A 23,612-nucleotide genomic window follows, 5' to 3' on the forward strand; every position below is an offset into this window, starting at 1 on the left:
AAATTTTTCAATTAATTAAGAAAATATACGCATGCGATAAGTAATCAACGCTTGTCGTGAAATATTGCCCGATTTCTATAGTTTAAACTTAAAGTTGTAAAACCGATCGTAGAAAGCAGTTATTCAAATTAACCTGTACCGTTCGTGAAGATTCCTCCCCTTCCCCCATTCTTTAACCCTGTAGTTGTTACATTTATTGTCTGTATCTTCCAGTGAGCACTTCAAATTCGGCTTTGGATGCAGGCTTAGTGGAAGTAGAATACGCCGTCGTGGACAAATCAAAGAAGAACAACTTTGCCAGCATGCCAGCCCTTAACAAGGGCAGTTCTGGAGTGGCGGAATCGGCAGACGATGAAGATAAAGATCCTCCAGTACCCCCCAAAAAACTGCTACAGACTTCTGGTCCTGGACTCTGCAAAAGGTAAGTTATCAGATAATTCAAACTTATGGATCGTAATGGCATAGTATTTGGAACATTCTTAAGAACCTCTCTTAAAGCAAAGCTACAGATACTGAAAGCGAAGTTTAAACTATCAGTTTGGTTTCCCGTCAAGTTTTGTAAATTGTTCAACCCAACATTTTTAAAACCAATATTTTTTGTATGCAAAAAGGTTTCCTGTCAAGCGATGTTACAATCGTTTACTGAAGTTTAAGGCACTCGTTAGAAGTATGTCAATAAAACTTGAAACAGCAATTTTAAAAACGAACTTAGTGCTAACAAATCCTTATAAAATCAGTATTTTTTAGCACATTGTTTCTAATCTTTGCTGTAATCCATTTGGCTGTACCATAAACAAGAGACTGACAATAACTTTAGAAATGTCTCATTCCTGCTACAGCACATTAACATCACTGGATAGCTGCTTCTCTACATTTTTTTTAAACTTAAATCTTTCTGAGAACTTCAAGATTTTTCTGCAATACTATTCAATCACATATGGGCCATGACACTCGCTTGCAAGCAGCTTGGTTGATACTTTTGTATGAGCAACCACACCGCTTGCTCAACAAGTTCCTCGTCAAATTTGTCATTATCTTGATAAACAGCTTTTGTACTCACATCTACCGTCAAATTTAGTTGACGTCCAGAAATAAATGACGGCGTAGTCACTGCTTTGTTACAATAAGCGAGCTACAATAGCAAAATCAAATCAGAAAGTGATGATAAGTATCAATCTCACATTTGTTTGTACCAGCCAAACAGTTCTGATATAATCAACTTGAGATAATGCAAGATTTTACAAAAATGATGAAATGTGTTAAAATAGGCTCCATGTCAAGAAACCGCTGAAATTCACTGTCCTTACCTCTTTAGATTTCATCAAATTTTCGCGAGCGCATTAAGTTTGTTTCATAGGAACATAGATCAAAGAAGTACGTTGATTTTGGATTCTTATAATTACAACATTTATTGCAACTTGGTCAGTTTTCGATCCAAGAAGGTGCCATTTAAGCGTTGGAAAGCCTCCAAATAAGGTCATAACTGACATACATCACAAAGCTCCAAGAACATACTTTGAAAAGTATTGCTAAGATAAAATTGCGTCCACTACCTTCTCTTCATGAACTAACACGCAATGACATTCTGTTGGTTTCATCATCACGTCAGTAACAATTCACGAAACAAAAGCGCGAATTTTTAATAGAGATTACTTATCAAGAACTGATAATGATCAATAGTGATTAGCGAAAAAATGAAAAGTTATGTTAGTAGTGCTTCATTTTGAATTGCGTTTGGACAATGGAATCGGAAGATACATGCCGCACATTGGTAATGAGTGGTGAAGGGTAAGTTTTTAAGTGTGCTGATTTACTCAAACTATATTTTGAAAATTTCCCATAGAGAGTCGAATTTATTTTTGTGCTGAAAAATTTGAGTCTAGTTTCGTTAATCTGCTTCTTATAGCCGGCATTTTTCAAATATGAATACTATAAAGTCACAGTAAATTCAGTGTACATTAATAGTCTAGCGGCAAAATTTAATCTTCATATGTTAAATGCCAAGCATGTCAGTTGAAATTGAGTACTTAATCATTTAAAAAGATACTTTGCAAATGAAATATAATACAAAAAGAAAATTATCTTGTTCTGTCTGGTGCATCAGTCTGCTTTCTGAACAAAATACTTTTCTGATTCTAACATATTTAATTTGCAAAAGAACTTTTTAAATGAATTCTAAAAAAATATTTCTGACTTATAACAGTTGCAAAATCCCTATAAGTCGGTTGTCACGGCATTCACCATTCTTTATTTATTGTAGAACGAGATTTTCTCGCTAACGACAAATAGTATTTCAGGCTCATTTTTTTCCGCTTATCTGAAAGAACACCATCGAAAAGAAACTATTTTTATAGGAAAAAATATGTTTCTCATGGTACCAACGAAAAGAAGATGCAAGGTGACAAACTTGAGCTACAGGGCATTAAAAACAGGCCATTTTTCATGTGAACGATCTTGGTCTTTTAGAAAATCAATATTTACGTTCTGCAATTATAACCCATTTAAAACATGCATATCGACAATAGAATTACAAAGTTTCAAGCATTTGAATCTTTTTTGTTCAGAATTAATGACATTCTAAAATCCAGGAAAAAGTTTTTCTGCTACGTTTTGTCAAGACTTGAGATACGTGCCACTCAAAAGTTAATGAACTCAAAAATACTAGACCGTATTAACAACCAAAAGTGCTTTAAGCTCCTAAAATTTCAAGCTTCTAGTAATGTAAAATGTTCCGTAATCTGATATTGAACATGGCAATTTGTTAGGACAGATAGAATTTCAAGCTCGTTTCTTTATCCTTATTCGAAAGAACACCATAAAAAAAAATACTTATTTTGAAAGGAAAAAATGTGTTCTTTCTAATGGTACAAACAAAAAGAAGATGCGAGGTGACAAACTTGAGCTATAGCAATTTGAAAATATGCTGTTTTTCACTTGAACGGTTTTGATAGCCAATTTTAATCACAATATCTTTTAGAAAATAGATATTTAAGCTCTGTAACTGTAACCCATTGCAAACAAGCATTTTTTCAATGAAATCACGCAGTACGAGCTTTTGAATTATTTTTGTTCAGATTTTATGAAAACCTAAATTTTGGGGAAAATGTTTCCCATTGCGCTTTTTCACAAGTTCACGCGCATGCTACACAAAATCTAACGAGCTCAAATTCACGAAAATACTTGAATATACTAAAGTTCAAACATACTTTAAGCGCCTAAAATTTCAGGATTTTAGTGTGATAAAATTTTCTGTAAACTTGGTATAAACTTGGTAATTTGGCACAAAAAGCTAATCCGCTATCTTAGATCACATTTTTCGGAGATCCTAGATCCTCACAATTTGGATCTAGGAAGCTGAAAATTTGCATAGATTAGTTTCAAAGACATCTCTACGCCTCTATAAAATTTCATCCAAATCGGAGATGGTCGAGTGGGGACCCCTCGGTTACTTGACATGGAATGACTCAATAACGCGAGTTTTTCACGAGAAACGAATTTTAGAGAAAACGCGAATTTTTTCGCCCATCACGCAAAAATTTTTGGCAGAAAGCAGATTAATTACTCAGTCTTTCTTGTTCTTCCTCTTCTGGCGAGTTTTCTAACGCGCATACGGTAAGACTCAATCAGATAGCGCAGCATAAATCATCACCATCATAATTTTTAAACTATAAATATAATTACTGTACCGATGTGCACTGTACTATTATAGTGCTGAATTTTATTAGAGCTACATACTGTACATACCATACTGACTTTTATTTTATTTATATTTCTCTCATCTATCATTGATTTTGTGCACTGTAACAATATTTTATGTTGAATAATACAGATTTTGTAGAACATAGTAAAAATTTACTTCTTCATGTAAGAAATGGAAATAAATAAATAAGAAATGGTTTAAAACAGTTTGAGAGGTTAAAATGTCAGTAATCCAACGTTATTAAGCACAAAACTTGCAAATGATTGCAGACACGTGTTTCGGTGTTACAAGGAACACCTTTTTCAATGCAAAGAAGTGTGAGCTTTTGGATGAAAAGTCATCCGCTTTTCTCGGATGACTTTTCATCCAAAAGCTCACACTTCTTTGCATTGAAAAAGGTGTTCCTTGTAACACCGAAACACGTGTCTGCAATCATTTGCAAGTTTTGTGCTTAATAACGTTGGATTACTGACATTTTAATTTTTCAGCACAAAGGTATTTATTCTTTATTCAGTTTGAGAGGTGTTTACAAATGCCTAAAAAACTAGATATGTTACAGAAAATTTGCTACACATCTTTTTCTACAACGCAAAATTTCGACTTACGCGAGGGATCTTGGAAAGCATCCCTCGCATGCGTCGAGACTTGACTGTACTTAAATGCCATTGATGCCATACCATTTCATCCTTCAACTAATTCGATTAATCCTTTCGAAGTCACTTATTATCGTTGAATGAATGGACTCGACAAAATGGCATGATTTGGTTTCTGTTCACTCGATCTTTATCTTCTAATTCTTTTTCTTAAACTAAAACATGAAAATGAATCGTGGATTCACCCACTGACATAAGATAACAATTTAAGATAAGAGTTGCTCATTTGTCATACACGTTATCAGCATTCAAACATATTTCATGGTGCACTCTTAAAGATCTTAAAACTACCTACATGAAATCACTTTTTGCTGATTTAATCTCCTTAAAATCTATGGAATGATTCACGTTGTAACTGTGCCATGGGCAAGCTGCTTAAATTATGGGAATTCGACCATAAACTGCTGTCAGGAGCGCCCAGAACTTAAATTTTTGGGTGGACGAAAATTCCATTTGCCGAAAACAGCTCCAAATTTTGCCGCATTGTCAGATTAAACTTGACACAAGTTTTGTTGTGCTTCATTGTGGAATAAGCTTCTATTCCGATCCTCTAAAAATGAATAGTTGATTGAAATTTTAGAGAAATTCAGTACTTTATGAGTGAATGTGAAGTTTAATCCAACTCGATGATTATTTGTTTTCCGGAAATAGTCCGAAGGGTGTAGCGTTGCATGAAAATTTATCAGTTCCAAAATTTTTATTATTTGGAAAATTTTAATGCTACAGTCATGAAATCATTTTCTTGTGTCATGTGTACGAAACGTATGTTTCGATTCGTCAATGACACGCATAGTGAAACTTTCCTATTAACCGATATCTTCAAAAACAGACGGCTATTTAACCGGAAATTTTTTACTCCTATGCTATGTAATTATAGTGATGCAAATATGCAAACAACACTCTTTACGGTCCAACTTTTCTGTTCTACATCCACGCGTAATCATACAAAAGTGATTAGCTTTATGCTGCATGAAATTGTACTGTAAGAGGGAAAACATGGTAGAATTTAAAGACGTGATTAATTGTTAGGGTCAAACTAAACTTTAAAATGAGCCTAAAGCTTGCACTTTCAATGGTGTTAAAGAGGCCAAGCTGGTTTTTATTTCAATTGTGCGGGTAACGTCCGGGGGCGGACTGGCCCATGCGCCCTCCCGTCGGTGCGCCCTCGAACCAGTGCACTTTTTTCTCATCCCCTTAAACCCATTTGTGCGGGGTTTTTTTACAACCTCAAATTTGTGTGGAATCGCCCCCCCCCCCCCCAACGAACCTATGCCCTTTGGGAGTGAAGGTTGGCGCCCTCTGTAGGGACCCAATCCGGCAATGGTAACGTCTCTTAGCAATTCGCGCCTTTTTGGGTGACGATAATCTCGTAACCAGAGACACTTCAAAGCGGTAAAATACTTTTTGCTATTTTGGGAGGAGTGAAAATAGAAAAATATGTAAGACCAAAAATGATGATTAATTCCGTGGAAAAACTTTCTAAGCCGAAGTGGGAAATGGTAGGGAAAGAGATGTGTACTATTTTAATTTTTTACGCGAATGTAATGTTTGATCAATTTTTATTGAAATGCAAAGCGTGAAAATACGATTGACTAAATTTTTCATGCTCAATACCAATTTTCAATGAGTAAAATACACTTGTACAGACTTTAAAAATCTTTCTGCTCGTAACTGTTTTCGTAGAAGTAGTCTCAAATTTTGTCGTAGGCTATGTTCGCATACGTTAACCGGTGACTTATCAGACCCGTTCTAATCGAGCTACCGGTTACTGTCAATTAATGAAAACATCCTATGGACATTCACCGCGACATCATCAAGTCAACCACTGTCATCAAATCAGTCAACCGGTGCAAACGGTTGCTCTTTGTGAACATAGCCATCGCAGATTTTTGCCACATGATAGGAAAAGGACGAAGCGATTATTATTTTTATTTAAATAACTTTTTTAATGATGTGACATTTTGACCAAGATGGTTCCGATATGGAAATTGAAACCACTTTAGCGGAAACTGTTCATCTCTTTAACGGTTTCATCCTAATGCTCTTCCCTCTCTCCAAACAGCGACTTCTCCGTGTACCGAAGCGGTTCCTCCAAGCGGGCTTCCCTGATGGAGCGGATGCAAACTCTGACCAGGAACGCCAAGAGCGCGCTCCAGAAGGCTTTCTCCACGGAGAGGATCTACCGTCCGGAGAAGGAGGAGAGGCTAGAAGCCACGGGACACAAGCTCCAGCGGTCGAAGTCGTTTATGAGGACCCTGGCAGGAAGTCTCAGAAGGAAGAAGAAACAAAAGAACAGCAGCAAGGGTCTCGTCGCCGAAATGGTTCCTCAAGCTAGGTACAAAATAAACTCATTTATTGATTTGTTTTCTGTTGAAATTCTTTAAATGAGGCAGAGAGAAGTGAAAGGAAGTAAATGGACTTTTTAAAGTGTCGAGTAAAACGCGTTCAAAGTTCAAATCCTAGGTAGACTTTCATTGAATTTTTTTTTCTAAATCATTGCTGTAAAGCAGCATCCACCAGAGCTACCAGTACCATCTTTTGCTGTAAAACAGAAGATAATGTTCTCCTACCAATTGTACTGACTATCTTCAAATTTTTACTTTTGGTACTTACATCTTTGCTTGCACTGCATTGCTTCTTTCTGCCTCAAATGTCTTTAGTGTCATTAAAGTCACTTTCATAGCTCATGCGTGAATTTTTCTTTGGGAATGCATAATCAGAAAATCATCGAAGCTGGTTTGTGTTGTACGTTATAAACTGTTTATAGAATACTGCTGTTTGCCTGTGTGCTGATACTCGGATAATTTTCAAGCTAAAAGATCTATAGTGAACTGGAAGTACTCGCTGATTTTGTTATAAGTGTGGTTCTATTGTTCAATTACAAGCTGAGGAGGGTCATGCAACATAACACGCTCACCTCTTCCAATTGCTCTGCAGATTGTTCGTTTAGATTTTATTGGTTAATACTGCTGGGCTGGAGATGAAGGGTACAGACCACAGATAGCGTCGATCGTATTGTTGATTGCACGTGCAGTGATCGACGCTCTTTTTAGAAACATTGAATTGTATTTTAAAAATTACTTTTTTCGAACCTTTGTGTTTCGAATAGAACAGTTTCCAATCCAGCTGACTTAAAGGTACTTTAAAAGTTTGAAGTAAAGTAATGCCAACTCGGTTGCAGAAAAATGCTCAACTTTAGTCGAGAACCATAAATGTAACTGTAGCAAGCTTTGAAGTAATAGTTTAAGATGAAATCTTGAAGTAGAATTAAATAACTTTTTATCTATATTATCCAGTTACACACACTCACAAATTACTACCAGCAGCCTTAAGTGCAAATAACGGAGACAGCTCATTTTGGGAACAATAGGAGAACGTACGTTTCATCTTATTTTATTCCCGGTGGAAGCCGCAATATTTTAGGTGCAATCCGTAGCTATTTGTGACGGTAATGCAGAGATTATGGTCTTTGAATTTTCTCTTTCACGTTACTTTTATTCCATAATATTGTTATCATAGATACCCCCCCCCTCCCCGAAAAAGTTTTTAAACAATGCTTTGCTTTACAGTTCAAACCCGGAATGGGACGAACAGCCAACGGGCCCCAATACGTGCATCCACGTTCGGGGACAGCTCTTGCAACTAAACCTGGACGGATCGCAAGTGGTTGAGCTCACCAAACCTCCCTCCAAACCCTACGGCTTCTTTGTCGCCAGGGGCCGAGTGCGGAACTCAAAGGGTAAGATCTTGTTGGTTACCTTTTACGTAATAACAAATTTTACAACAACAATATACTTCAGAGGTCATCAGTCCGTCATTTGGGGGGGGGGGGTATCAGGACAGGCAATGCCTCCCCTTCCCCCGGGCTTTGAGAAGTTAATGAATTCACATTTTAGTGGGAGTGGTTTCTGTTTTTCGTTAGACAGTGAAATCTCATTACCACGAATTTCAAGGGACTTCTTGTATAGTAGTTAGGTTAGTTGAGTTCGTAGAATTCAACTTACCTAATCGAAATTAAAACGGGACTGAAAATGTATTTCGTTGCAACAGACATTTCGTTGTATTGGTATTCGTTGTAACAGAAATTCACTGTTGTATGCATTGAACTCACACCCTTTTATTGGCCCTATCCCCTGGAAAATTTCGAAGTGACGGATCTGTTTTCCATATATTTTCCTAGTACCGGGAGAACTATCGAACTGCCTTACAAGCGAAAATTGTAATATCAGAAGTCTATAAATCGCTTATCCTCAACAAACTTGTTTTTTTTTTTTTTAATTATTATTTTGACTAAAATAACTTGACAGTTGTAGCTTATATAAATGATTATCTTCTAAAATGTATATGCATCGTACACTCAGGAACATTGAAAATAGCGCCGGACCGTGTTACGGCTTGTATTGCAGCAAAAGGGTACGCTATTAAAGTAGCGCTGTATTTATCTCATTTCTTTGCCCGTATTTGTTTAATTGTCTAGATTTTGGGATCAAGTGTATCTCTCACATGTATTCTGTATTGAGCAATCACGATTGCTTATTGTTCTCACTTGACCGTCCTTGATGTTGTGGTTCCTTTTTCAGCTTGGATCAGGGGCCTCTGCAGCACCACCGCCCAAGGGCGTATATAAGAGAGGGGCTGAGGGGGCCCGGGCCTCCTCCAAAATCTGGAATTTTTTTTATTAAAGGTAGTTATTTGTGGTTGTAAATGCTCGCAAATAATTTCCAAACTTTTAGCTACAAAAAAAAGAAAGGAAAAGATAATAAATAAATATGATAGTGATAATTATAATACGTTAGATCAGAGATTTCCAAACTGGGCGTCGTAAGATGTGAGAGGTACCGCAAAGTGACCATGGTAACAACAATATATATTAGACGTCAGGAGATCCGTACCCCGTACTCAAGAAAGGAATGTGTCTTGGGAAAGCGAAGTTATTAGAACAAAAAGAAAAGCAAATAATGTTGGGGGGGAAATCTCAATTCTTTCAAAAAAAGTATTTAATTTTTTTTAAACAGTTGCTGCTTATTGCTTAACAAATTAATTTCCCCTTCCTTTCTTTCACCCATTCCCCCCCCCCCTTTTTTTCTTCCTAGTCTGTCTGAAAAGAAGGGTCTTCAAAATATTTCTCTCCTTAACTCTCGTCCCCTGCAAGAAATTTGAAATATGTTTTAGTTATTCGGTTATAGTAATGAAGGAAATTGATGTCTAAAAGACGCATTTATTTAGGCGTTTTTCAGACATCAATTTCAAAACATTTCTAGAGAAAGGTCCCCGAACCAATACCCCTTCACTAAGGTTACTACCAAAAATAGTTTGAAATTGTGCCTTTAAGATTTCAATTGGAAAAGTTTTGGATGAAGATCCCTAAAAACGTCTCCTCACTTCTAAACGTCTCCAAAAATGACTTGAAACTGCATTTTACCTTTCAGAGGAGGATTCTCGAGCTCTTCTTTTCCAAAGATCTAATGTTGGGAAAAAAATCTGAATTGCTTATGAAAATAACCTTAAAATAAAAAAAATCAAAAGTTTCTGACTATTGACCAGGTTCTTTCGTTCATCACTTCCTATTCCTTTCACCCCCTCCCCCGCCCCATTTATTATTATTATTGTTCCTAATCAGTCTAAAAATAAGAAAGACTTCAAAATGCTGCACTTTGCAAACCCCCTACACCCACTTAAACCAATAAAGAGCTTCTCAAACCTCGTTTTCAGGGCTTCAGTGTCGAATTTTTTTCAGGGGACAATACCAAACACCTTGCCTTCTGAAAGCCTCAAAAATCGTTTAAGATTGCTTTTAATGGAGCTTCAATTTTGAAAAATGGCCGAACCCATAACGTTACCAAAATGGTCCACAGTCGTGCTTTTAAGACTTCAATAACGAAAAAATTTCGGACGAGGGTCCGACTGCTCCCGTATGAAATCTGAAAATGAAAAAAACTAGTTTCGAAAAATTTAAGGTGGAGAGCGTTTAAATCCCTCCACTTAGTATCACTGAATATCTTTTTTAAATTTCGTTTTTTAGGACTTTATTTTCCAAATATTTTAGTGAGAGAGTCCCAGAACCGCCCTGCCCGTAACATCAACGAAGTTAGTCTGAAAGTGCGTTTTTAGAACTTCAATTTCGAAAAGTTGGGCGGAGGGGTGATGAATTTCGTTCTATTTTTTTAGAAAAATCAACCGATTTTAACTTTAAAAACTCCCATTCCTTTCATTACACTAACGTCAACAAATATAGCCTAAAATGGCGTTTTAAACAATTCAATTTCTAAACATTTCCTCAGAAGACCCACCGAATTTTTCCTCCCCGTAGCATTACCAAAGACCGTCTAAAACTGCGTTCTTAGGGCTGCACCCCCGTCTACCCACTACTACCAAAAGCGAAAATATTTTAAGTGTGCCTTCCTAACACTATTTTTGGTTGCGTCACTGGATGAGTCCTGATTGTTGAGTATGATGTCCTTGGTCCATCTCGAAAGAAATGGGGGAAGCTAATCTTGGATATATGGGCCCCCTCCAAAATAAAAACATATATACGCCAAGGCCACCGCCCACCGGCGTGGCTCCTCTGGTCCTGAGCACTGTCCCCCAGAATCCACTTCTGCTGGAAAGTGGCATCCATGTCCTACACACGCATGCTCATACACACTCACACACACGCGGGCCTTTACACACACATACACACACCTACGTGCACACACTCAAATTTACACGCTTAACCAACCAGGAGGAGGGATAAGGTTGGGGAGGGGAGCCGTTTCTAGAAACAATAACTCCAATGAGTAGGGTCTTGTCGCAACTCGTGATTGCGAAAAACATAATTTGAATTTCAAGTTTCAGAATTCAACTTAGAGTTGATTGGGGGAAGTGGGGGTCACAGGTAGTTTTTTTATTGAATTTCACTTCAATTCAATGTTTCCTTCTTGGGGCTCCATTTTCAATGTTCCTGAGTGTATATAGTTTTATGAATCATATTTGAACCTAAACTCAAATTTTGTTCGCTTTGAGAATGTATCCTTGATATTTTTGTGCTATTATATATCCGGCTAGCTGAAAAGCCCATCATTTGAAGGTTTCTTGAATTCAAAATTTTGTGTCGAGGGAATCTCTCTCATTAACCTTTAATTTTAAAAAAGGTAACAAATAGGAAAATGACTATTTTCTTGATTTCATCAACTTGTTCAAACTTTTTTTTTCTGCCAGTCTTTTTCTAGGTTCACAATTAGTTATAATAATAAGCAATTAGTGCTTTCTCCGTAAAAATAAAAAGAATGCCCATGGGAGTTTTTGACTACTATGTAAATCGCTACTCTAATGAAAGCTGTAATCGTTTTGACCTTAAATTTTGATGTATCGATTGTTTGCGTTGTGAACAAATCACCTTCATCAAGTTTATGAGCAATCTATTTAAATTTAATGATGGAAAAGTACTTCCTAAAACATTTTCTGAAAAGCTTCCAAATACAAAATAAAGTAAAATAACCCCAACCAGCGCATAACTTACTTTTAATCAGTTCGTAACTACCTCATTAAAACTATGGAGTAAGAAGATTCCCTTCACTATGCGCAATAGGTTTTTAATGAAACCACCTGTGAAAAACATGGGAGATTTGCAATCTTTTTTTCAATTTTGACGGATGATACTTTTTTACAATCTCGAAAAACAAAAGTTAGAAGATTGATCACTTTAAAATGCTCATTGAGTCTAGTTAAAATGAAAAAGAACTTGCACGCCTAGAAATATGCCTTTATACTGTTGATTGGTCGCAGTAAGAACAAGCTCAACACAAATGAGGAAATTACAAAATTTAAATAAGGCAAAACTATCTAACAATACATAAATATTTACAGTTACAAATAATTGAACTAAATTATCTACAAAATTTGCACCAAGTCACACCGCTACACTAGCACTAAGTATAACTCCGGACAAAATCACTCAGAACGAACAATAGCACTGTCTATCGTAAAACATCGCATTCAATTCATCTTAACTCTCAACAGTTGCATCTCATTTTTATACGCGAATGCCGAGTCACGAGAATGGCAACCCCGTTTTCGCCGCCATGCCCCTTGTAATTCTTAATGAAAAAAAAAATGCGTAATAATAAATGAATTCTGTAGAAGTTGTTTCTGTGCCTACGCAGTATTGATGCAGAAAAAACAACTTGTCTTCACTACATCACGCAACAAATCTTATTGAAGATTTTTCGTATTTTGTCTCACACCAAGCTGATAACATCCGATATAAAATACGATGATGAAAACTCAAGGACTTTAATTTGCTCAGGAATATCCCGATAGGAAGTCACTGTGACCTCCCAAACATTTCCTTATTCAGTACATTATTGTCTCAGACTTAGCCAAATTCGGAGAAAGTATAACAAAACTTTTTTTCTTTTTACTATGCCTAAGTGTTTGTTCTCACTGGATGTAGGTACGCGTCCAAACTCGGTATTTTATTGCTCGGGAAAATTAGAAATTTTATGCATTAAATTGAGAATTTCCTCCCTCCTAAAAATTCACGTTTGGAACGCACGCTTAATGTGCCAAGCTGATCTCAAAATAAACTAATGTAAAATATTCTCTCTTCATCCTTTATGATTGAAACCATTCAGACCAGCTAAACGGTAAATTATAATGATGACTTTAAGTCAAATAACGAATGATATTTTTTTTTTAATGAAAAAGCAACTGACTTGAAATGAACAAACAAAGTTACTTGCGATTTCATTACTTTAAGTCACAAAATAGTATTACTCGTTTGTGGATGCGCTATTCTAGTTACAGTTGAAAATAGTGCCTCTCTAAAAATTAAAACCCACCACTTTTCGTCTTGGGGACAAATTTGAAATTTTCCCAACTGCACTGAAATAATAGCTTGCTGTTTCATCACTACAAGTTTACTACCATCAAATCACGGAATCTATTGGTTTACTTTTTTTTATTCCAAAGAAAATCTCCAACAGTGGTCAAAGTGGCAAACCTACTGACAACCTATTTGTTTTCTTTTGGTCTATCTTTTTCGTGAATAGAGAGTAAAGCTTGACCACTGAGAGATAGTGAATGATTTTGAAGTGGAAACATCATTTGTAGTTGGTTGTTTGCTATTACTTTGTAATAAATAGGATCAGCAAAAATATGCCTCTTACTACTAGGCTCTTTCTGGCTGATTCTACCTATTGCAAATGATACAAATGACGTTTCCACTTCTAGTTCAACCGCCATCTCACCGTGGTTAAGCTTTAAAAGTAAAATGGCAACAAATTTCTTATTCATGAAGTACATTTACTCCTTTAGGTGTGTTTGTGTCGAGGATGAGAGACCAAGAGACGCAGAAGCATCTAGCGGGCCTATTGGACATTGGCGATGAAATCTTGGAAATCGATGGGCACAACGTCAAAAATGCTGACATCATGGAAGTGAACTCGCTTATGTCCAATAGGAACACACTGCTGCTCACAGTACTCCCCTACATATGCAGGAAGGACACTTGATTGGCTGCTGTAAATGATTCTCTGGAGGTGCTGGAGTAAAAATGAAAAAGATAGCTTTTTAAGGAGAAAATATTTTTCAATTCCTTTCAGTCATGAGGATCTGTGTAGTTCTGAGTTTCCTACCTGCTAATGTTTTTACAAAAATTGTCTTTTAAATAACAATTACTGAAATGTGGAAACTACGATCGTTTGCTATAAATAGAACTTCCAGCGAGGTGTTAAATGTCAAAAAATTTTTAATTTTTACATTCATTTGAGGAATTGTGATTTTTATCAACTCTTTGCAGCTTTTATGATTAGTTATTGTGAGTGTTTTTATTTTGTAGTTTTAACCCTTAAAATATCTTTTCAAACCATGTAATTAATTTCAAAAATTTCTTTTAAGTTTCGAAAGTTACTCGATAAATTCTCTCAACACTATTTATTATTTTTCACTGCAAATAAGATATGCAGAGTCTTTCATAAAATGAATATCACATCTCATTGAATTATTTGTAATAAGTGATTGAGAATGAAAAAAAAATGTTACTTAGAAAATCTTATAGCACATTTCTTTTTTATACCCGACTTTGAAATCATCCATGAAAAGGATGAAAGTTTTGAATGGTTCAAATAACTAATCATAGAACCCGTTTAATTGGCAACTAAACTAGCTTATGTCTGATTTTTGGAAAGTAAATCATATAGGTATGTTCTTGTGATTAATAGCTGTGAATATTTAAAACGTTTTTAGCAAAATCTGTCAATTAGTCTTATGATGCTTGTGATCCTCTATTGTGAACAATGTACTTCTGATCAATTTACAAAACAAATACCAGAATCAATTTTTATGAAATGTTTTATACATTTATTCATTTATAAGTACATAAAATATTTCACATTTGGAGGGAAAAAAATCACTTTCCAATTTACATTATGTGTAAATCCGACATAAAATAACGTTCTTTATCAGTTAATAAGAAAGTCGGAACATTCCTTTTTGTTTTTAATAATTCATTAAGTTATAATATACACTTGCAGTAATAAAGCAAAAAAAAAAAAAAAAAATTACGGTTAAAATATCAATCGTTGGTAACCTTTTTGTTTTGAACTTGGAGCTTTAGCTCAAACATATTGAATATGATTCTAAAACATGCTCGATAAAACGATATCTGAACGAGTTAAAACATAATCATTAAATTATATTTCAGCCTTCATATTTTAAATTGATTTTGACTCTAAAATATATCCAGTAACTTTCCATTATTTTTGTTTAAAAATGCAAAAGTGGTTAAGATATTTTAAACTGTGTTGTATTAAAATGTATTATATATATAGTGTGTTTTATATTTTCGTGTCAGAAGTGTTTTTTCGCCTGTGTGCATTTCAAAAGTGCATTTCTTTATCGTTTGTTTCTTGGTTTTAAGCATTTTTTAATAAATGACAAATCAATGTTTTTATAATAAAGCATTTGTAATTGGTATCTTGAGTACGATATGAGTCTTAATACATATCGCATTGAACGTGTCAATGAATTTGAAATAAATTCTTTTATTTTATTAATAAAGCAATGGTGATGTATTTTATGACTTATTTTATTTCTTTTTCCAAATTTAATGCTGTTATTTTGAAAAATGCACTTTCATGTTTTTAATTGCGTTTCCAACGTTATTTTTGCACATTGATGTATCTCGAAGGTTATTTTTTTAAAGAAAAGGTCTATCTTCTTAGCGCATGAGTCTGCATTAATGTTTCTAAATGTAACAACGCTGCTTTGCCTACACAGTTATCAAAGTAAGATAGAGATTAAAATTAAATCTAAATGCTTTAGATTAAGACTCTGTTCTTTATTTACTAATTTCGATATATTATGCACTTAGGGTACTCAATGCTTGTTTTTATCCACTAAAAATTGTTTAAATCCCGTAGCTTTCTCTACATGATGTTAAAGCTCATTGGTTTCACAAATATGATTCAAATAATATTTTCTCTCAGTATTTTTTAACAGATTATATTGGGGTGCCCATCCCCCCCAAGAGCTATAGCAACCCCCTCTTCCCCAAATAAGCCCAAAACCTACAAGTTGCCCGCCCCATTTCAACAACACACTCTGGGGGGGGGGGGGTCCCCTCTCGCGATCACCTCTGAATTACAATTACTTTTAGCTTGCTACTTTTTAATTAATGCCAAAGCTTCTCACCACTGTTATGCTATGACAATGTCTAATCCTAAAGCTTCAAGCTGTGTTATACTAACCCTGCTTGAGTCCGTAATTATTTCAAAAGTTACGGTGACTTAAAGCTGTGACTAATGCATCCAGTGTTGTTGCGCCTCACTCGCCCTTGCCCATTTGATCCACCACAACATTCTTTGAAAACCTCTTCTCCGAAAAAGTGTCAAATATCATGAAATACTTTTAGTTTGTACTAATAACCTTTTTCAGAATTAAAAACCGCCAGCTGTATTGAAATACTTACGTATTACATTGCTGATAATGCTTTTACTAAATCTTCTGCCCTCTTTGACGACTAAAATTTCTGTTTAGTTTCTCAAATGGAAAACATTAAACCTTATCTATGAATTTGGCATGTACGAGTATGGTCATGCAATACAAAATGATATTTTTACTTTAAAATCTTCAGATATTCGAAATTTCCGATATTTTTTGTTCCAAGCGTATTTCCAGTTTTCAAACCCACGAATAGTGCGAAAATTTGTTTATCTGGCATAAACAGACTATTATTAAAAGATTAACAATTAAAGTGTAATTTCAAACGTAAATATATGTGCAGCGTTATCGCAGTTGAAAACTTATAATGAATTCCATCTTGTAGGTTCATACTGAAGATTTTTCAGTTAATCTTTTTAAAAAAAAATAAAATGAATTTCGTTTTATTGCTATCTTAACATATCATGAATAAAATAGTCTCATAAGAGTGCTCTCTCAGAAAATTACAGAAAACAAATCATTTATTAACATCAAGTTGACGATTAAAACGTTATTTTTACACCATCTCAGAAACTTGTCGATTAAGATTCCTTTTTGTAACCTTTATTTCAGAAAATCACCACTTAAATATCATTTTTGTTACCGTTCTTAGTAAACCAGAGCTTAAATTTCTAGACTGTAAACATTTAGCACATTAATTCCTTTTTAGTTGTCTCCATCTCAGCAAACGAATGATTTGCTATTTTATTTCAATAAACCTTACTCGAGTGAATTCTAAGCAAATAAATCTCATAATTTAAAACAGAATATGGAGTTTCAAACTATTAACTTTCGGTTTGCCAATTTGCTGAGATTTAAAATGAAAGGTAAATAACTACGCTCCCTAAATCCATCACGTTTTGCCAATATTGCAATTTTTAACAAAGATTATCGTCTGATATGCAACAATTTTACTTTGGATGTAAAAATCGAAAGTCGCGAATTACAATTCAATAAAAAGACAGATATGCAATTAGATATTTGATACGTTGAAAAAAAAAATGTTCATATCCAATTACGGAATGAAATCAAGGATCCGTTTTCCCCCCGTCTAAGTTACGTTCAGGAATACATTCTATGCATGGCCCGATTAAGATATTAAAAGGCCCTTGGGCCAACGGTTTTTCAAGTCTCCTCTGTAGTCAAATCTTACAACTTTAACCAATGGTTATTCAATTTTAGCAATGTGGGGGCCCTAGACCATGGCCTACTTGGCCTATTAATCAAGCCCTGATTCAGATACTTCCTGCAGTGTTCCATCCCGTGAATGTTTTTCCGCGTAGCAGTCGTGGCCTACATTTCGTACCTTGGAATTCTCCGTCTGGTACTTTCGTCAGTCTCGTCCGATTTCATCACATTAAAGAATTTTGGAGACCTGTTGGTGAAGAAACGGTAAGGGTGGGTGAAGGCTTGGAATGGGACTTTTCTCTCACCCCCCTCCCTCTTAGGATTGCACACACTTTTCCGCTAGTTTTTCTTTTATTTGCGAAGTAAAATAAATGTCTTCCAATTCACAATCTCATGGTTACGTGGGAAGACGAGACTTTGCATGAAAACTGTACCGACCGTTCCCAATGCAAAAAAATATTTGTGATGAACTAAAAGCAATTAATATATATATTTCTTCTTGTACCAGGGCTTAAGTTTTAGCAAAAGAAATGTGGGAGCCATATAGTCTTCAAAATTTTTGTACACAGATCTCCTGAATTTTACATAAAATTTTAAAACTCACATAAAGTTGAATGCTACTAGTTGTGTCGGTGTCTGGTCTCTCATTTTTTCTGTGCATTAACAATGATTTTTTGTTTGCAAAGCAATTTAACCTGCGGGATCTTGAAACCTGCATTTTCCCCCTCATCTACCGTCAGGAATATTTCTAGGCGGTTAAGTCGAACATATATTAGTCACGATTCAATATTGAATGGACGCGGATCGGTCTCCAAGAGGTTAACAGTTATTGTAACGAGTCTGTAAATAATATAAGATTAATGAGAACTTAACGAACACTTTCAAAATTGAAATGCATATATAATTGTCACTGATCGATATCTTGCATAATTTTTTATTGCATTCATTTTATTTTACATCACCAAAAAGAGTTTATAGAATGGAAAAATATGAAATTAGCACAATCTATGTAAAATCGAGGTTCGGTCGAAACTCAGTTTTGTCTAATCCAGAGCTTAATTTGTAACGGAAGAAGTATGGAAGCTCTATAGTCTTCTGAATCTATTTTCATTCATATATATATATATATATATATATATATATATATATATATATATATATATATATATATATATATATATATATATATATATATAATATAGTTTAAATTCCCATACATAATATGCAAAATGCACCCAAATTTGAATAGAAATATTGGAGAAATGTGTGCTTCCATACAAATAAAGCCCTGGTCTATTCTGAGTTTCTAGATTATGAAGTAATAATGCAATTTTGCTCTTTCTGCTAGCGTGTTTACGATTGAAAATCATTTAGGAATTTTTCCTGTAATAAAAAAAAAAGTGAATTTTATCTAACATATAGATCAGAAAAAAATTATACATTGTTGCATGAAAAATGACTTAAATGAAGCTATTGACAAATAAACTGAAATAATGATCTATAGAAGTTAACACTTCATGTTAGTTCTACTAGGAACATAGGATCTCTGCGAGTTGGTCACAACCACCGCCGAAGTGTGACCAATCATGTGTCTAATTCTGCTCACGTGGTATCTTGTACCTGTGGTGTGGATAAAAAGCATTTTTCGATTTTGGTGTAGTGCAAAGCTTTCGTGATTTGAAAATTTTCAGGGGCTTTGGCTCAAGACGGATTGTAAATATCGGTTCATCGGTTTTATATCATATCAGTTTAGTGGTTCATTTTTATTATTGGTTAAAACCGATTTTTTTCACCGGTGATGTATTGCAACCTTTTTTGGGCATTTATGGTTGTATTCAATCCTAAATGGTTTTCGTTGAATTGGGGGCTCAGCACCTTTGTTTTCACAAAAATGTCTTTTAAATAAATGTGAACGAAATATATCCTGTCTATTTTTATAAGTAATGCTGTATAGAATTGTATTCTCTTACGCATGTATATTTCTGAATAAATATATTTTGTATAACAATGTCTTTGTTCTTGTATGAGTCATTTTTTGACAGACTAACCATAATTTATCTTCTGAATTTGGCGTTAAAAAATTTTAATGCAATAATAGAATCATGATTAGCAACAGGCAAGTCGAAATTTAGAAAAAAAAATAACGTAAAAAGAACCAGTTCTACAAACGTTGAGTCGCTTTTCTCGAAATTGTTTAAATGTTGATAATGCTGAAATCATCAAAGTTTTCATTGACTTGAAATTACATAAGCTTTGAACTACTTATAAGCAATATGCTGTCGAATGCATGGTGTTTAGTTATTTATTTCATCATTACTATTCTTGTTCACATGTTGAGTTCAGGCTTGACATACGTTGCTTTATAGTTCCTCGAGCTTTTTACTTTTTTTTTTCTTTTTTGCTTTTTAGTGAAGTATTTTTTTTTTTTTTTTAATTACGCCCACCATCGTTCTTTCAAACACAAGGCGTCTTGCTGTCCAGTATAACAATGAAGTGGCCTCAAAGGGTGTTAGGGCCTGGAAGTCATCACAATTATAAATATCATGAAAAGAGGAGCAACTATAAAAATGCTCCCCTGTCATTGGAGAAGTCCCCTCACAGAGCACACAGAGAGGTGAATCTGCCAGGTTGATTTTATGTAAATGGGCCTGTAGATAGTCATGTCCAGAAATTGTTCGGAAAGAGGCAACTCCTAAGGCTCTGGGAAGGAGAGAAAGGCGCGTACGCTGTTCATCATCCAGAAGGCAAGCCCAGGGCTTTCCGTCAGCTTTGTTCCTCAGGGTAGAGACTGTAGCATGTTGGATTTTGCTTGCGAGAAGTCGCTTAGCGTTTCTAAGTGGAACCGGGCGAGAAGGTGGATGCAGGGACGCAGCCCCTTTACCAAGATGTCCGCTCGTTCATTTCCATAGATGCCACAATGGCCTGGGATCCACTGGAAGACAACCTCTCTTCCGGAACGCAAAAGAGAGTCGATGGATTTTTTAGATTCAAGTTCTGAAGGATATAGATTGTAATCAGTAATGGTCTGAATCGCAGCCTGAAATTCAACAAAGAGAACAATATTTTGTTCAGCTGGTTCTCCAATAGATCTGATGGCCATAAAAATTGCGTTCATTTCTCCATCGAAGTTATCCGCCCAAGTGTCGAGAGGCTCCTGAAGACTAAAATGTTTGGAGTAGGCACCGGCCCCTGCTCTACCAGCTGACGGAGTGGCCGATCCGTCAGTATAAACCCTAAACCAATCCTGATTAGGGTACCTCTCGTGTATTGTGGCCAAAGCAATAGAGTACATCTCAGTCTGGTGAGAATCTGATTTCTTGACAGGCTGTACCAGATCAAACGTAGCTGCAGCATTAGGTACATATGATAGAGTATGTGGTACATGACAGGGAGACCTTTCTTTTCGTGCATCTCGAATAAGAAAGTGTCTAGTACAGGAAAATGGCTAATATGGAGCGCGACAGAGAAAAAAAAAATAGAGCACAGCGTCTCGGAGTCTTTCGAAGACAGCTGTGAAGAAAAGCTTTTTCAAATGCGCAATTATGTACAAAGAAAACAATCTTCGTAATCAATTCAAATTTATCAAAGTATGCTTTTCGCAAGCAAACGCACGAGTCACTAAAAAAAAACAACATATAGCTTTAAGTGTGCCCATAAAATTTGAAGCGATTCCTCGATTTCTCCAGAGTCTAACCATCAGATGGTGGGAAGTCCGACTTCCACATTACATACATGATATAAGGACCCGTTTATATAGTAGGCAACCATTCACAGCACAACACCATTAAAGCATTCCCCATGTACTTTCTTTGTGCTTAAGTCACGCTTTAAAAGAAATTTCGTAGAATGCAACAAGAACCAACATTCAAACAGTATACTCACAAATGACTGACTCGAACTGAGAAATGGCGATCCCACAGGTTGTTGTGACAAAGAAGTGATTTAAGACGTTTACGATAATACTAGTATGTGCCAAGTATCTGGCAAAATAAGTCAAGGGTCCAATTTTGGTGGACTTCCCCTAAACTTTGCCAAAAATTTGAATTAAAAAAGAAATTTGAATCTTTAGAATTTTTAGAGCTTCGGGGGGTATCAGGACCTGATCCAAGGTACCTACAACTAAAATTTCATACTTACGAATGTTTTCACTCGGACAAGCGGTGACCTACACACACATTAAGAGGCTAAACACATGAAGTTATTTATATAGCACATGCACATATGAAGTGAAAGTTATAATGTACCAACTAACAAATGTGCTGCTAGCCCTTTTTACATAAGACTCGATTATTGTCATTCCTAATAAACCCATTCACGTAGATTAAAAAAAACGACAGACTACAAACACTTTAAAATCGCGCGATGAAAATACCCTTAAAAACAGGAAAGTAGGCAGATCATTGCAAGTAGAAGTTCGAACCTTCTTCTTACCAGAGATAGTTGAAGAGATAAGTATGTCTGCAGCAGAGTTGAATGTAAGCGGCTGCTATCAAAAATTTCTACTCCTGGTATTAAACAGAGTTATTGCATTTATTTTATAAACGCGTGTTGTCCGTTTTCTATGAGAAGGTACTTGACTCCTCCTACGTCACGTGGTATCCGATAATTTTATTTCGCTGTTTTCGACAGAAGGTATATTCGGATCATAGCATTTTGTCGTAAAAGCAACAGTTTTTAAAATGTAAGAATAGCTAAAATGACAACAGACAAGTGATATAAAGGACACTAAGAGTTTTTTGCACATTAAAATGCACGCCTAAGTTAAGGCTGTCTGGTTGTCTTTTATTTAGAAGCGCGTAGATTGCTTAACGATCACCCCCGCGTAAAATGGAACTCGGCGTTCGAGGAGGCGGGACGAAGTGCCTTCTCGTGAAAAACGGACAATACATTGTTAATTTTTCTTTTAGTCATAGCCTATGCAACCGTCTTTTCTTAAAGCATGCTTAGAGGGTTTGCTCTTTACCACTCGCGATCTCAACGATATCAGGCGTCTTGACGTCATATGCTGTTTATTTCAGATTCCAGTGTATACAAATACATCCCGAGTAGATTTTTTTTAATAAAAAACTCACTTTATTTCAGGAACTGTGGCAACACTTAAACGCAAATTCTGTGATCATGTTTTGAACTGTAAAATTACAATGGTCTCGGGTTCGATCCTCGCTGGCCGAAGACCCACCGTCGTCATTAAAGGGGACTGGGCGACGTTAAATATGCTCGTGGTCTCAATGTCCTCCAAGTGAAACGATACCTCTGGGGGTGCTAGCACCAGGTAGCTATTAGCTCTTGGACTAGTTCTAAATTCTCATTAACTGTTCGATCCGGTGATGGTGCTGCCATCTATCGGTATATAAAATAATGGAGGCAAGGCACTTAGTATGCAGTCCTCGACATAAATACAGTTGAAGTCAGTTGTGACTCTGAATAGGAATAGGAAAATTACAATGAGCGAGTGAGATACTCGCCATTACTTATCATGAGTGAAAGCAATTGTCTGATTCTGTTTTTATACTCTCCCAAAGTTCATTATTTAAGTTCAATATTGAACTTCGGAACTGGAAAGTACAATCAATGTTTAATAAATGGTTTATATTTCTTTTGATTTAGTTTCAAATTAGTAAGTAAATTTAAGCTAAAATGCTTACTCGTGCAATTTATGTGTAACACAATCCTTATGACACAAATTTCCAAGCAGCTGTGATTTGGTAGTGAATAGTGAATATTAAAATGGAAAATGCGCTGTGTTTTTATTGGAATTGTTTGGATTCCTCAATGTTTGGAAGCAGAGAAGTACGCTTCAATTTTTTAGGTAAGTAAAGCATTCTGATTGTTTTTGACCCAAATGAAAGCTTTTGATCAATTTTTACCGATCTGGAATGATGATCACAAGAAAATTCTTATTCGGTGAATCTAGTCAACTTTTGAAAAAAAAAAAAAAAAATGCTAACATTAACTTGTTAGCAAGTTAGCAAAGCTCCAAATTATTCAAGGCTGGAACTTTCTCAAATCGCGAGTAAACATCATATAATCTTTCGTTAACCGATTTGAAAAATCTATGTCGTAATAATTGTGAACTTGAGGATGTTGGCAGCATTTTAGTTTCCTGAAAATCTTGTAATCGAAATCACATGTGTTTAGAATTCCCCACGAAAATTCTGTACCTCAGAGTC

At 35.5% G+C, this 23,612-nt stretch overlaps 2 protein-coding genes across 2 annotated transcripts in view; one reads left to right on the forward strand and one right to left on the reverse strand.

Moving 5' to 3' along the window:
* The window catches only part of LOC129234147 (uncharacterized), a 121,357-nt gene extending 105,950 nt beyond the window's left edge, over positions 1–15,407 (forward strand). The window contains exons 7-10 of the mRNA XM_054868046.1: positions 214–421; positions 6,416–6,688; positions 7,923–8,092; positions 13,651–15,407. Of these exons, the coding sequence (XP_054724021.1) occupies positions 214–421; positions 6,416–6,688; positions 7,923–8,092; positions 13,651–13,847 (848 nt within the window). The 3' untranslated portion in view covers positions 13,848–15,407. The remainder of the gene's footprint in view (positions 1–213; positions 422–6,415; positions 6,689–7,922; positions 8,093–13,650) is intronic.
* Positions 15,408–18,795: 3,388 nt separating this feature from the next.
* LOC129218401 (uncharacterized) lies at positions 18,796–20,734 on the reverse strand. Its single transcript, XM_054852656.1, is given in 3 exon segments — positions 18,796–18,825; positions 19,881–20,317; positions 20,320–20,734. Coding segments are annotated over 3 exon segments (882 nt in total).
* Positions 20,735–23,612: the final 2,878 nt, after the last annotated feature.

Source organism: Uloborus diversus, chromosome 1 (assembly GCF_026930045.1).
Source record: "Uloborus diversus isolate 005 chromosome 1, Udiv.v.3.1, whole genome shotgun sequence".
In the NCBI taxonomy this organism is placed as follows: Eukaryota; Metazoa; Arthropoda; class Arachnida; order Araneae; family Uloboridae; genus Uloborus; species Uloborus diversus.